Here is a 16607-nt window from a genome sequence, read left to right on the forward strand (position 1 = left end):
ATCGTGTTAGAGATAGCGTGATAGAGAACCAGTTATCATGCTGCCTTGATGTGTGAGCTCTTACCCCACCATGGAACAAGCATTTTTCATATCTAGAAAGTTGAAAACCAGAGTGCACGGTAAGACAGTACACTCCAAGGAGAATGGACACAGGCTCGGGTTAGTTAAGCAAATGCAGCAGTTAAGCCTAGTGGAAATAAGCAAGTTAAAACGCCTCGCTCACAGTGTCCAGTCTCCTAAAAAGTGGTTCCTACGTTGAAAAAGAGAAAAAGAAAAGAACTGGCAAGACACTACAAGGCAACAACAGAAGTTGGTTGCAACCTCCCCATGGTCTGGCTTCATGTGGGGCATCAAGCAAGGGGCTCATGCATTTAGTCTGCGCACTGGGCGGGTGCAGCGCTGCCATCGGGGCTTCATGCAAGACTGGAGCCCGGGGAGGCCCCGAGATTCCTCTCCCCTCTGCCCTCTCAGGGCCAGCCGGATCTCCTTTCATTCCTAAGTGCCAAAAAATTACAGCATGTTCCTCCTCCTCCCCGCCACGTAATTCAAAATAAAAACAATACCAAAGCTCAAAATATGTATAAAGGCAGCCCACAAAGTTCTCATTTCTCCCAAGAGGACCACTTTGATACTTCTCTTTTGAAAGAACAAAAATTTTAAAAAATGAAACTTGAAAGAAAAATCTCCCTTTGCTTTTAGAAGGTTTCATTAAAATGGCTTCATTAATGGCCTAAGCCTGCGGTCTGTTGGCTAGCCGGTATTTCCAACAGTGCCACTTCCTTTTTTCCCCAGTCCCCGTCACCTTCAACAACCTTCTTTTGAGTCAATGTTCTTGATTGCTGCTGCTTGGGGTTCCAAAAGGGACCTCTCCCATAATGTATCTGGCAGAGTGTGTTTGCTTCAGAGCACTGGACCTGTGCCTACTACCCACACTCACAGCCCTTAAGGGTAGGTGTATGGTGTATAAGGAACAGCTCTACCCGTGAATCACATGGGGAAAAGCAAGCACTGCTTGACCTTGCCAAAGGACCCTGAAGGACCAGGGGTTCCAGCCAATTTAGCTATCTATTGTTGGAAATGAAGAGAAATGTGAAACTCATGCCCCCTCAATTAAAAACGAATACAGAGGAAAGCTCAAGCCAGCTAGTGCTGTGTGCGTAAATGACTGCACTGTTCGTGTCTAAATTCCCTTATTCAAATTCAGGGAATGGCAGATAACTAGCCATGTCCAAGGTCTTAACTGCAATCCAGCTCATTTTTAAAGGGAGATACGAATTCCCAGTTCAGCCCGGCACACAGTCAACCTCCAGTGTCCAAAAGCTTGTGCTCCTTTTCAAAGTCAGTGTTGGAAGTTCAGATTGCATTATTTTAAAGAAAATCTATTATACGGGGTGAATGAGTTCCCAGGTCAGACCAGGAGGCCATGCCACCCTGTAGAACCATGTATTTATATGGGAAAATGGACCCTGACTACCAACAGGGCACTGTATTTCCCCTACAGACGTCCCAGAGGGAGGAAGGCAGGGCCTTGTGATGAGCACAGAGAGGAACCCTCCTCTAGCAGGCTGACCGTGAGGGCTCCTCCCGTATCAACGGCAAAACTACTAAGGTGAGTTGTAAGAATTCACCATATATTGAGAACTGCCTGCTCTGAATTTTCTATATGAAAAAAATCTTTTTTTTTTCCATTTTAATGTGAAAGTGCAACTATCACGGGTAGATAATTGCTGTCTCCCTTACACACTGTTTCAACTGAATTCCCTCCGCTCACTAGGATTGGGAAGGCAACAAACTTTCTCATCATAACCCTTAAGGTATTTCAGAATCATTGTATAATATTAACATAATCCATAAGTTTTGCTTTGACCCAGTTTTCACCAATCTTGATGATGTCTGAAAAACCTGTACTTTTTTCTACAACATATGTTATATACCTATATAGCTATACAACATCAAAACAAAGCTCTTTAAGTAACAACAGCCATCTCTGGTCTGTAAAGCCTCTAGTTCTTTCAAAGTTATTTACCCACTGCTATCACCTTTTTATCTTTCCACAATGAGTTATCACTGCTCACCAAGAATCCATCACTCACGACCCCTCCTAGGGGACCGTTGTAAGCTACCTTTGACAGCGCTCACTTCCCCAGAGGGCTGAGTCAGGGCGCTGATCTTGGATCTTCCTGGCCAGGCCACTAAGTCTGAGTGAGAAAGTGCCTAACCCAGGAGCTGCAGGGTTTAAGAAATTAGGTTCCTTGTTCCCCACTGGGATATGGTCATGGGATTCAGATACGCAGCAGCTTGGTTTTCCTCATAGGAAGACTACCTACAATTAATTCCATTTCCTAATTCTATAAAAATAAAAAAACAAAAGATATTTACTCTTTTGAGAAAAGAGAATGAGCAATATTAAATTCCTTCCGAGTTTCATCCAATTTGATATTCAGAATTTCAACTTTCCTTGTGACAAACCCAGATATGATCCTTTACATATCATTCCTGTGAATACCTTCTTTTTAACCTGTTCTTTAGCACATCCTCTGAAATGATCACAGAACAAACAGAATTGCTTATGGTCGAGATCAGGCTCAGTAAGAACTTGTAACCCAAGTAACTTCTCATAGAGAGGAAATCACGGTTACTATACAGATTTAGTAAAGTAACACTTTTAACATCAAGAGCAGCTCTGCCAAACGTATGACCACTACTGCCACTGAATTACATTGAGAGAGCCAGTGGTAGAAAAGGGACATGGTAGCAGGTCTCCATAGTCTGAGGCGTGGTAACATGGTTGCAAGAGCTCAAGGCTCATCCTCAAATCCAATCAACAAGCTGTCTCTGTTACCTTCACGTTCCTTTCCTATTATCACCTAGAATTTCTCTTTCTAAGCACCGTGGTTTATGGTGTTCACATACTTCCTTGGCATGTAAATAGCTATATCGCTCACATCTCATTCCTATATTCAAATTTAGGGAATATCCAATAAAAAGCCAGGTCCAAGGTGGCAATGGCAATTCTGTTCATTTTCAAATAGAAACTTCAAGTTGTCTTTTCATGTATTTTTTACCTTTCCTAAGATTTAGAGAAGATGCTACAGAATGGCCCTTCATCTACTTGTCTACATCTAGTGTCTAGTAAAAGCAACAACCCTAAAAATCGAATCAGGCAGCATTACTATTCAAAACTGAACAGAGGCCATGAGTCTTTGTGAGTCAACCAGGACCAAGGTTTGCAATACTCTGCAGCACAACCCTTAGCTTTAGTCTGTGTGTATAGGTGATGGAGAGGAAAAGGAACATGGAGGCACTGAGCTTGTAAAAAGATGCAAATTTGGGAGAAAAGTTGGACAATTCAGTGTGCCAAGAAGCTACCTTCATTTTTCACAGGATTTCTCAGAGAAATGAACTAATGCTCTGAAGACTGGGAATCCATAAAAACTACTTCCAGAGTATGTGTTACTACACATTACCCTATGTATCAGGATGTGTTCAATAAAATAGCCTACCAAATAAAGTTTTTTTTTTTTTTTCATTCTTGGGAGTTTTACAACATTGCTTATGGAAATCTTTTTTGCATTAAGCAAAGCTTGCAAACTATTATTCTGCTAGAAAAAAGTCATCTAGATGTGTATTGGTTTTTATCACAATTATCCTGACCAAACTTCATTATCACTTATTCACACAAAGGTGCACACCGTCACACGTGCATGCACACTCACAGAGACTCATGCTTTTTACCACCTATTTCAGAGGAAATATGGCTTAAGAAAAAGTCTGTAGAGAATGGCAGACATTGTCAGGGGTCAGAGCAAAGCTGTTTTCTCCCTTACACTTGAACGGGACAGGTATGGTATGACACTTCTTCTACATTTTAATGACTCACGGTGTTCCAGCCTAAGAAACGTGACTTCAGGAAAAAGCAATACTTCCGTTGAGCAGTTAACATGCTTTCCCTTGACCTAAAAGTTTAAGGACCCTCCAATTCTTCAGGCAACTTTGCTACTTGCTTTGCTTTTCTCTTTTAGTAAAACACGATTCCAGGAAAGATTACCAATGGCCAGATTTAGAGCAATCTCTTTTACAAACTATTTTCTATTTCTGATCCTAAATGACCTTCTTTTGTATTTACACTGAACTCAGTGAAAATCTCAAAGACTTTCAGTTCAATTAGCAAATAACTTCTAGACCAAGAGTCTCCAAAATCCCCAAGTGGGGGTAAAACCTAACCTGCATCATCGGGCACCCAAAGCCTTTTCTTGCAAAGTGGAAGTAGTGGTTTAACGTTTAATGTAAACCATGTGGCGACTGTTAAAATCTAAAGCTAATTCAGATAGCAATCAATAGTCATCACAAAGAGCAGTGGCTCCTCCAAGTTTAAACTTCTAAAATTAAAGCATTATTCTGGTTTTGCTTTTTCTTTGCTTTAGGTAAAGATACTTCACATTATCGTGTGCCTCCCTATAATGGTTTCCTTTACAGTAACTGTTAGGGTCGTAGGGCACGGGAAGGGGTATTGGCTTAGCACAGCAGTATGCATGTCTGCATGGTAGTCCCCACTCGGCGGTCAGCAGGGGCTGTTTCTCACCTCACTAGGTGTCCATCTCCCTTTCCTTTTCTCTGTTCTTCTGATGATCAGACTTATTTCTCACATGTAAATAATGTGCACAGGGCCTAATCCACTTATATACACAGTGATGAAGGCTTTTCCATTTTTCCCCAAAGAAACATGCAATTCAAGCTGTGCGCTAGGCCAGGCCACTGTTTTGAGGTCCTGCTACAGAACAGTGCTCTTGTCTCCAAAGGCCGAGATCGTCAATTTGGTGTTGTGTGTGGCTGGAGAGCAAAAGATGCATAGGACTGTTTTCCAGCTCTTGAAACTGAGGCTTCCTGATGCCAAGAAGGCTTAAGTTTGGGCACAAGCCAAATTTATTTTTCTTGAAGCATATTTATAAAAAGTTCAAGGGAGCATTATAAAATAATAACAGATCATGGAACTACCATAATATGCAATGACTTTTTAACAGGAATATGGCACTAAGAAAAAATTTTTGCTTGAATTAGGTTAGCCAAAACCAAAGAACAACAACAACATATATGTCTTTTGTTGTTGTTGTTAGGTATCATGACTGACTCATTATCTGGGCAACGTTTTGTTAATACCACAAGGAGAAATTCAAGTTTGAGCTGCCCATTTTGTGTGTGTTTTTGAAAACACAATGATGCCAAAACTACAGTTTCAGCAAACAAGTTCAAGTTTAAAAATATCTCTGTAAAAAGGAAGTGCCATTTGGTAACTACTTTCCAAGTTGAAGCCATTCAACAACTTGTAGGCTTACTCATTAAATGTTAATGTAACAAAATTAGCAGAAAATGTTGAATGTATTGAGATCATCATGTGGTTTGTTTCATATTCATATTCATATTCAGTTTCTAATAACATTTTACCTGGCTTCAATATTTTGAATTCAGGATTCAAAATGTAAAATAGCATAAAGTTCATAATTGATGCAATTATTCAGATAATTCAAGTAAAAAACTTCCTCTATTGAGTAACCAGATGGAGGCAGAGTGGGCTTTGAATTTAGGTAATGGTCTTATTTCCCACTTAAATTTGTTCCTATAGATCTGGTTGGGACTTAATTTATCACAGGGAGTATTTGACACAGGAATTTTTATCTATAAATCATAGTAACCAAGCCACCAAAGTATGAAAAGACATAAAAAGTAATTATCCAATGAATCTGAGCTATGAAAACACCTAAACTTGATAAGATAGCTTTACAGATTTTGATCATAATTAAGATTGATTTATAAATTTCTGCCATGTGTATTTGAACAAACTTAGTTCAGTGATCCATGCACAGTCTGAACTAAAAGGTTACTATGGAAACATACCAGTTAATTTGCAGTTATTTAGAAAATATTCAGGTATCACCACACCACACATTTTAAATTCCAATGTGAAACCAATTCAGTTGGTTAGGGAATTAGTAAAATTTTTAAATCTGTATTTTATAAAATAAGGAAGCTTTTCAAATCACAAAGTTATGTATAATGTTATGTGTGAAAAATAATGAACAAATAGTTACTTCGATTGTGAAAACCTCAAAATGTCAGTGGACTCTAAACCAGTTTTAAACAAATGCAAAGGATTTATATCCACTTAGTTCCGACTATCTAGTTTCCTAATCATCATGTATAAAAAACTTTATCTCAGGATGCTTACTCCTAAAAGTTGGAGTGTCTTCTCCTGAAGAACCTCTCCTTTGTTCTCCTGAAGCTTATGCATGTGGAATGCCTTCTACATTTCCTGTCCTCCTACGAGCCTGAAGACGACATCTGTGGATCCATGTTTCTTCTTTCCTAACCCATTTCTCAATAAAAATATTTACTTGTAGCAGTTTAGTGTTAAACCTGGCAATCTTGTAGCAGGAACTCAAAACTTGGTTATGTAAGCAGAAAAGAGAAGTGCCAGAGCCACTGAGAAGCAGACATGCGCTGTTGCTTACTTAAATCCCCATCCTGTGCCCCCAAGGACAATAGCTGCTACCAGGATGGCACCAGCGATGGAGCCTATTATGAGATTGGTGGCACTAGGACCTGTGACAAAGGATCATGGGAAGAAAGTCATATGAGCCAACGCCTGTCGTTACCACAAGGGAAAGGCAGTTAAGTGGTTTCAGGAAGTAAATACCCTGCATAAAAAAAAAAAAAATTGCTAAACACGTCAATCACCTTTATTGACTTAGCTTAATTGCCCTTCTGCTGTTACAGAGAGCTACTGCTTGGAGAGGAATGGCCTCCACATCTAGAGTGTCCGCACTGCTGACACTGAGCTTCCTTTAAATTCACCTGCCACCAAACTGGAAGCAAATGCCCCCCAACAGCCGGCACTGCCCGTCTTTCTTCTCCTTCTCCTTCCCAGTATCATGAATCAAACAAGCAAAAGAGCACATCAAGAACACAGATGGGTGTGGATTAGCCTGACTTGACTGGCCCATGAGGGCAGGAAAAGAGGGGCAAATATTCTAATCAAGTGCTCTTTCAAGCCCCGCACCAAGTGGTCCAAAGGCTACTTTTTTTTTTTTTTTTAAATCCCCCATGTGGAAACAGTTCACATTTAAAATTTAGAAGGAGGTTACTAATAAAGATCTGACTTTGAAGCCTTGCTCTCAGAGAGGCATTTCTTCACTGTAGGGATCCACACAGTATTGAAACAACAATGGCGGGTGGTTCCAAAGGCAAGACAGGGAGGAACCCTAAAATTCCTCTGGGGGATTCTGTGGGAAAAGGAAATGAGATTCTGCAGGTTCAGTGGAGACTGTCTTTCGAGTCCCCATTTGCAAGTTGAGGCTTGGAGATAAAAGGGAGCAGAAAGGAGAGTAAGACAGAAAACCCAAGGTGGAGTTTCCATCAGCCGTTGGAGTCAGAGGTGATACACAGGACAGCACATCCTCTCCACTCACAGGGGAAAATGCCTTACCTCGAGTTCTCAATGTAAGTGACTTTGACTTTATTACAAGAATTATTTTGAATATCACATCCTTCGGGATGCTGATACATGGGTACAGGGCCCCCATCGGCAGCATACTTCCAGGCCTGACTGAATATCCTGTTCCCGGAAGTCATAAAGCCCCTTTTGGTATTTTCCCTAAACCCCTCGACTTTGTGACTATATTCATTTCTGTGTGAAAAAAAAAAATTCTCTTTTCTGCTCACATTGGTGCCCTCAACTGTGTACATAAATGGATGCCACTTTGAGCAGCACTAAAATCGTGTGATCACACATTTTTGATTCAGAGACCACCCAGTGCTTGTCCGAGTGAGGGGAAAGGTAGGAGGAGAGCTCCGATGGGGGTTTGAGGATGTGGTCTCTTCAGGATTGCGGGCTCGTGACACCTTCTTAAGACTAACCGCTGAAGTCCTACAAAACACACATCTCAGTGGCCTTCAGCAATGCACAAATAATAATAACTAGTAATAAGAGAGCAAGAAAGGTAGGCTGGTCACTGTGCACTGAGCACTTACTATGTGTCAGGTGTGGTTCTAAGCACGTGACAAATATTAGCTCACTGGATCCTCACAAAAACCGTACGAGGTAGGAATGATGACTATCCCTGTTTAATAGAAGAAGAAACCGTGCCTTCTAGAACGTAGTGACAGAGGCAAGATTTGAAGACTGATTTGTCTGACTCTAAAGCTTATGCTATAAATCAAGGGTCAGCAAGCTATAGCCCACTGCCCAAATCTGGCCCCACTTCCTGTTTTTGTGAAGAAATTTGATTGGAAGACAGCCACACTCATTCCTTTTCATGTTGTTTACAAGTAGCTTTTGTGCGAAGACAGCAGAGTCACAGGTTGTGGCAAACATCCTGTGGCCTGCAAAGTCAAAACTATTTACCCCCTGGCCTCTTATGGAAAGTTCGAGAACCCCTGCTCTAACAAAACATTCCATTTATATGTATTTCCTTCCCACCCTTTTATACGGAAACACATTTTGAAACAAACACGGAGAAAATATTTATATTTCCGCGTACATTATGCTTTAGGCATGATCTGCCCTTTACTAGCTCAGAAAACAGGCTGGGTTAGAATCAATACATAATTCATGAGAAATGATTCCTGATTTACAGTTCTAAACTACAGAGTAGAAAAAAAAGCCCCCCATCCCCGCCCCCCAAGAAAATCCCAAACACACAAAAAACCCCAAACCTCTGTCCATGGAATCCTTAGCGAGTGAATGAACATGACACTATCAGCTAAGCCAGGAAGTTTTAAAACAATTTGTACTGTACCATTGTGGATTTTTAAAAATTTACATCTGTGATTTAGCAATTATGGCAAAATTTAGATATAGAAGGAAAACAATCAGCTAATAAAAATAGTGCATCAACCAAGGATAATAAATAACAAATCTATTTTTAGGAAAAAAATACACTCATATGGACTTACCTGTCACAACCAAAAATAGGCTCAAACCAACAAGACTGGAAGGGAGGATGAGAACAAAGGCTGGTGACAAGGGCCCTGCTTTACAACAAATGCCTTGGGGTTTGCCTATCTCTAAGGCTCAAAGGGAAAATTATTAAAATGCATCCCTTAGTTGGTACACTGCAGTACATCACAATTATGGTCAATAAATAATCTAAAAAACACCACTGGAAAGTTTGGGGTTTGTTTGTTTGTTTATTTGTTTGTTTTAGAAAACTACCTTTCTTTAAGGAGGAATTTCACATAAATGTATATAGAAAATTTCCCCTGGAAAAGGAAAGTTACTTCTATATATAATCCAGTCTGCAGATCCAAGGTGAGATTATACAATACAGGGTTTGTTTTCTCTAAAGGTATTCCCTCTGCCATACTACTTTCTTTTCTAACAAGTAGAGAGAAACAAAATATCTTTCCCAGTGTTTCTAGCTGTTCTGAGTTAACTACCTCACAGTCCCCAGCAGAAGGATGTGAGTGAGCAGGTTACAAGTCTAGTCAAAGTTCTTTAAACCAGGCAAGAGAAAGTTCAGGTACTCTTTAACACAGAGCAGGACCTTACTGATGTGCAGTGCCCGGCTCTCCTCGGCCCTGAATGGAAGAGCACCCGTGGGCTGTCATTACTGGGACTAAGGAGGAAACTGTGTAATAGGATCAACATGCCCGTAGTTTGGACCAGTTGAGTAGAGGGTATCCAGTGATTCCTTAAGACACTAGTACTTCATCCCTGGGCCACTGAGAAGTGTTACCACTGCCCACGTGAACACAAAGACAGCACATGAAGGGGTATTTCTGTCGTCTGTAAGTGTTCTCTAGAATTAGAGAGAGAGGGGGAAAAAATCACAATAATCTTTTAGTCTGCAGATTAGCAACCTCATGAAGGCAATATCCCATGGAGAACTGACACCTATTTTGAGGCTGTAGATCAAGTACAGAGTAACCTAAATGAAGGCACCAAAAGAGCTTATATTTCTGTCAGAGATCGACAGGCAAGTGACACACAATTTACTAGTTAATGCACTGGCTACTTTGAAGACAAAACCACCAGATAATTGGCAACTTTTCACTGAAGGTTTTGCAGGTTTGGATAAATACCTCTTTCTTCTTCATACTCTTAGGTCCCAAATATTTATGTAAATTTCTAATTTGAATTATCTATTTTATATAAAAAAAATGAAGGCAATATGTAGGATATGTAGGATATCTTCTTTGAAAAAATTAAGCCAAAGCCTCCCCTATCACTTTAATTAAATGGAAAATATTGACTATCATTCAGATTATCTTAAAAAGAAGCTACAGCTGTTGATAATTCTTATTTAGATACGTGGATCTATTTGATTGGTGAAGATCACATTCATTAAAGGAATCCTAATCAAACACTCATATAAAAGCATTTTTTTTTTTGCCAATAAAAAATAATGACAATAAAAGGTCTGTATCTTGAAATGGCTTTTGGTAAGTAGAGGAGCAATGAAAGCTTTTGGACCATCATCTTAATTCTGAAGACATCATAAGCACCCCGGTATTATTTTATGCCCCACATTGTTCCAGACAGGAGAAGGTTCTTCACTGCACAAGAAAACCACACGACACAAACATATCCAAACCACACCACAAGTTGCACTAGCATGGGAATCACGTCAACGAGACAACACACAGTAGGGGTCAGGTACCAAGGGTCAGCTCACACACCAGGAACCAAAGAGAAACACTCTGAAACTCACAAAGATGCTTACTCTATTCCCCACCCTGTGCCTCCAAAAATCACCCCCAGGGCCAGAATGGTGCCTGCCACAGCACCTATCAGCCTGCTTGTGGCCATGTTCACTGTGTGGAGGGAAAACGGAGATTTTTTTTAACATAGGAAATTAATTACACACTGATTTTGTTAATACACAAAATACTCTATTTAGTAAATCCTTTGAGTGTCACTTAAATACTGACATCTTTCCTTTAAGATTTGAGACGAAGGTCTACGTACACACTGAAAATACTTGAAAATAATTTCGGTGATTTTGAGGATAATTAAACCTCAAACTCCACAAACCCTTCTTAAAAACATCATCTCTTATAAATACTTTTAAACACATAAATAACCTAACTGGAATTAGAGTTCCTACAAGGAATGAGTTGGAATTAAAATGTTACTTAAATTGCATAACAGCAAGTCTGGATTTTAATTACAAAGTAACAAACCATTAATATACTTTATAAATTTCTCAAACTGCAAAATAAGCCTAAAGAGCTATGCATTTTTAAAATTCAGAACTTTTTACCCAATTTTGTGAAAATCCTTACAAATTTAAAACAGAATTATCTTTAAAATTAGGCGTATTTTCATATAGAAGAATGTATTTCACCTAACTCTGTGATGTTTGGGTTTCTGTCCCATTAGTTGGGCATTTAGGTTTTTTGTTTACAGTTTCCAGTGCATAAACTATTCACTGAGAGTAAGTTAGGGTCACTGGGAAGCTTGGGATGGCCCAGCGGTAGATGACTGAGTGGAGACACTCCATCCCCGCACATCACCCCTTCCACGCAGAGATTTTGGATACTGCAAAAAGGGTCCCCAAGATGCTCTCCACACAGGCAAGATGAAGCTTCGTGTTCAGGCAGGAAGCTGACTAGTTAAGATTGAGTGTGTGTGTGGGCGGGGGGGGGGGGGTGGGCGCAGGGAGATGGAAGCATGTGGACATACACACACTCTACCTCTTCTCCATGTGAATCAAAAGTACTGGCTTCAGATCACTTTACTAATGAAAAGAGAGGCAGCATCACACAGACCATGTGCCATGAGACAGTGAAGCAAAACAAAGAACCACAATCTGAACTCACAGTTTTTTTAAGGCGTAATACTGGTATCATTGACCTTTTTGTCTAACTGTGCTCCCACAGAAGAAAGAGAACCTTGGATCTCCAACTCTGGTGGGCAGCTGTACTTCAATTTATCAACTTCAATTTATCACAGGGCAAACAGTATGAGGGAGAGATTCTAGTTGGGTAGGCATGAGCTGAGTTGTTCTTAAAAAGCAAAAAAAAAAAAAAAGGGAAACACAACAACAACAAAAAAAAGAGAAAGTCTACAAGTCTACGGAGGGCACTGAGGGGAAAGTTAAGAAAACCAACATATAAGGTGGTGATGGTATTTTCCTACTATGACAATACATTATAATCCAAAATAACCTAAACTATATCTCAGATTTCTAAATTGTGGAGGCTAATACTGGAATGAAAGGTATTACAGATATAAATACTCATTTTTTTTTAAGATCATAAAAATCACTGCCTTCAGAATACTAAATTAACAAGGATATATTATTTTGTAATTGATTGATTGAATGATTGATTTTGCTTAAGATTTGGACATTGGCCCTCAGAGCCAAAAGGCGTGAAAGTCCTATTACCTCTTCAGTTTTTATATAAGCTACAACTCTTTATAATGCTGAATTGTAGAACACACACACACACACACACACACACACCAGCAAAATGTGGAGCTAAATGAATATTTATTAAATTTTAAAAACTATAACTGCATGAATGATGAATAGAATAGCAATTTAAGGAGGCTTTTGTGTTTGCTCTGGATGTAATTGCTCACTGTAGAATCAAGATGAGGCGATCTGTCCTGCGGGTTTTAGAAACCAACCAGAGGAGCAAGGCATTGCTAAGTTGCTTCAAATATGCATTCCACATAAACAGATACAGTCTATAGTCTCTGCCAAACAAGAATGATGATCTCCAAATTCTTAACTGATAGCCACTCTTAAGAGCAAAGCAAGATAAAATAAGTGGGAAAAAAGAACTTTTTCAAAAGTATCCCCTCCCGTTTGCTTGCCTTCTCTCCCACACTACCTTTCATTCTGGTATACTGAAAACGTATGTTAAGTACACTTGACTCTGTATCATGATACTTCACAGCCCTATCTTTTCCAGTGGGTCGTGACTCAAGCTGTGTTTAAGCTGACATGAATTAATCAAGTGGCTTGCAAGTGGGTAGATTTTTACAGGGGACAACTTTGAAAACTGAGGGTTCGGCTGCTCCTCATAGCTACAAAGGAGATAACTTCTCATTAAAACAAACCAACAAACCAACCCTTGAGCCTTCAGGGGCCTCTGCTGTCATTCTGCTTCTGTACTAATTTATTAATGACTTAACTGTCACTGTTCATTCATTTACTCCTTCATTTATTTGTCTATTAACAGTCCTTTTGTGTTCCAGGAGCTCCGGCAGGCACATGATGACACAGCTTATTTTTCTCTGCATCCCACCAAACCTGGAGATGGAACTTGGAAAGACTCCAGCCGCTAACGCAATTCCCCCATTAGGGATTTGACTCTGTTCCCTAACTCTTTAACGTACTTACCTTCACATTATAAGTTGTTTGTGGAAATTCTTTATTACCTAGCAGTATGTCTTCATTTTTGTTTCCTCATTAATCTCTGTTGTTTGTGGTTTATTATTATCACTGTTTTTCATTTGGGTTCCCTGCTATCTAGGATCACTCATGCTAAAAAGGCAGAATTTTTAGTAAGCATGTAATATTAAGGTACAAACTATATCCTTCCTCCTTTCCATGAGACTCTCTACATTATATGTAGAATTCTTCCACAGACAAGTCATGCTTCAGATAGTGTGAAACTGTGCTTTTGAAAATGAAGAGTTGGGTTTTTTTTTTCCATACTTTTAGAGAGTTTCTTAAACAAAAATGTGCATTATCTCATCCATGTGATTCTAAAGAGCCAAAGGGGCTACAATCCTGCATCCCTTAATACTTCAAAGGCAGGAGGCATCAAAGCCATCATTTGTACTCTATAAGCCAAAATTCTTTCTGCAGGGATTTATGATTTTGCCTAAAATTTAAGATTAGAAATAAATACTAAATACACTCTTTATACTTAAGAGTATAATATTGGCATGATGAGCAGATGTGTTTTCTAGCTCCGTATTTCAATGTTAAACACACAATCAGATCTCTTTACTCTTCTCCATAAAATTAAAAAAACAATTAAGTTCTTTTTCAGGTACATTGGGACAAATGTCTAAAAAAGATGAAAAACAAATTATTTCATATAAGAACATTATTTCAGTCAGTTCACATTGTCACTGAGAATGTCATGGAGTTTTTCTGAACTCAAACTCAGCTACTAAAAAAATTTTAAACCTGGTAAATTTTTAGGTTATTGAGGAGGCCATTATTAATGAAAAGAATACATAAGTGATATATAATTATACATGGGCATAACCATATATGGTAACATAATATCTAATGGTCTGAACTACAAAATCAAATATCTGTGCATTCACAAAGGAAGTTATCAACAAGATATATGGAAAAGGTACATGGAAACACTAAATAATATCCTTCAAGGTATTAACACTTATTAATAATTTCTAAGTATTAACACTTAGAAATTATTGTTCTCAAAATACTAAATGCTAATAACATAATACTCCCTTGGCAGGTAATGGATCAGCTAGCCAGCTTAATCATTACCTGGTTACTGTTTCACTTCTTCTACTTATTGCTATGCTGTGAGAACCAGCAGAATAACTGAATACTCAGCTTTAAATGAGGCAGAAAAACAGAAACAGAAAAAGCAATCAGCTCAAGATTAGGTGATCTATGTTTGATTCTTGGCTCTGTCCCCATCTAGCAGTTAACCTGGATTAAGGGTAGTTTTCTCCTTTGCAGAGCAATGGGTCTGGACTGAATGGCCACTAAGGCCCTTCTATCTCTGATTTGATGACTATGGACATAATGAGAGGGGCTGACCAAAACTTGCAGGAATGGTCTCTGCCCTTCCTTATCAATGACAACATGCGATATGTTTCAGTTTCTTCTCTTCCCTCCCATAATAGTGATGTGAATCATCCAATGAGAGATGTTCCATTGTATTGCATAAAAGCACCGTGCAAAGATGTCCATAAATTGTCAAAAATTACCAGTACTTCTACTGGTTCTCCCTGTAGCAGGTGGGACTTCCAGGCCCTTTAAAGGGTGCAAACTTGTACCCCATGAGGACAAACCAAAATAATTTCTCTCCATGAATTCAGTGGACACACGTCAGGAGAAGCACCAGAAGAGTTCTTCATATGTGAAATAAATGACAATGTGGAGAAGATGAGTGAAGTAATATGCAATAGAAAATATTTAAAAAAAAAAATCCCTGCTCACATGGTTTGTGCTTTGAAATGCTATTTCCTGTCTTTAATAATTTTGGTTTGAGAAATTGGAGGAAATAAACCAGTGTGCTTTAAACGGTGGGTCAACAAGTGCAGAGTGACTTCAATGGCATTATTTTTATGTGCTTTTTTTGTCCCTACTCAGATGGAGAGGTTGAATTTTTATTCTTCCAGAAACTTACTGTTAAAATAAAACACGCAAACCACATTGGCTCATTTCTGATGCCCCCAAATCAACTGAAGCAATGTCACAGAGTTCTCCTTGATTCTTACTAATTAGGCTTTGAGCCAGAGGCCTGCAGTTGGAGACAATTTATCCTTTATGCCCACGTTAGGAATAAAAAAGGCAACATTTTCAATTTTCCTTTTGAATTTTTTTCCTCCCTAACAAGAAAGCACACTAAACTAATTATTTTTTAATATGCTGTCACTGTATCTATACAGAAAACCTTCATTTATGGATAGGACTGTGGCCAGTCCTATCCACAGTCCACAGTGCAATTGAGAAGCACCTACTGTCATCAGTAAGATAAGTGCCACCCAAACTAATTCCATCATGAGAAAGAATATATGGCATTTAGAGGAAACCCGAGGTACTTCACAAGTTACTGAACCTACAGTCAAGAAAGTACAGATTGTTTCAATATCTGGGGTTCATGACCTCCTCCTCTTCAACAAGGCAATATGACATGATTACTGATAAACTGAAAATCAGCCCAAACGTGCACCATTTTATTTCCTTCACATGTTCCCAATGGAAAAGGATGTAATGTTTATTGAGAGCCTACAGCATGCCAACGATATGTGGTCGTTTGATTGTAGAGAGTCAATAAATATTTGCTATCTAGATAAAATTAGAGATAAAGTTCAGTTTCTCTATTACCATTTTCTTTTAACCAGAGTATCAAAAATAAAATCATAAACTCACTACAAGGTGTTAAACTTTCATTTCTGTTGTTTCTCGCTTTACTAGAGTATTAATGGAGTTTTCTATAGAGACTAGAAAGATATTAGTAACCATTATAGACAGAGCTATTATTTAGTCATACTAAAATTGTTTGCCTTTTCCAGAAATCTAATAATTTACAATAAGGACTGTTCTTCATTTATAGTAATTAATGGCTTTTTTCAATTTAATCAAGATTACCAGAGTCACGAGGATTTTAACAATTTTAGAACCAGTGGGGACCTTTATTTCCCCTAGTGACTCCACTGTCTTCATTAAAAATGAGAAAAGAAAACATGCAACAGAAAAGAAACATACCAGGGTGTGTATATGGATAACCTCTCAGTTGTGGAATTAAGCATGATTTTTATTTTCTTTTTAATCTTTTCTGTATTTTCAAACTTCTCTACAATAAGCATGTATTCCTTGAATGGTCTTAAGAGTTACTTTTAAAATATAGAAGAGTACCACAGAGACAAGGAAAATAAGACA

At 38.8% G+C, this 16607-nt stretch overlaps 1 protein-coding gene across 2 annotated transcripts in view; it reads right to left on the reverse strand.

Moving 5' to 3' along the window:
• ADAM23 (ADAM metallopeptidase domain 23) overlaps window positions 1–16607 on the reverse strand; it is a 177002-nt gene that overhangs the window by 4758 nt on the left and 155637 nt on the right. The window contains exon 25 of one of the 2 annotated variants that reach the window (XM_059168274.1): window positions 6507–6597. The exons of the other annotated variant lie outside the window; for it this stretch is intronic. Coding sequence (XP_059024257.1) covers window positions 6507–6597 — 91 coding nt within the window. The remainder of the gene's footprint in view (window positions 1–6506; window positions 6598–16607) is intronic. 2 annotated transcript variants of the gene reach the window in all.

Source organism: Mustela lutreola, chromosome 3 (genome assembly GCF_030435805.1).
Source record: "Mustela lutreola isolate mMusLut2 chromosome 3, mMusLut2.pri, whole genome shotgun sequence".
Lineage (NCBI taxonomy): Eukaryota > Metazoa > Chordata > Mammalia > Carnivora > Mustelidae > Mustela > Mustela lutreola.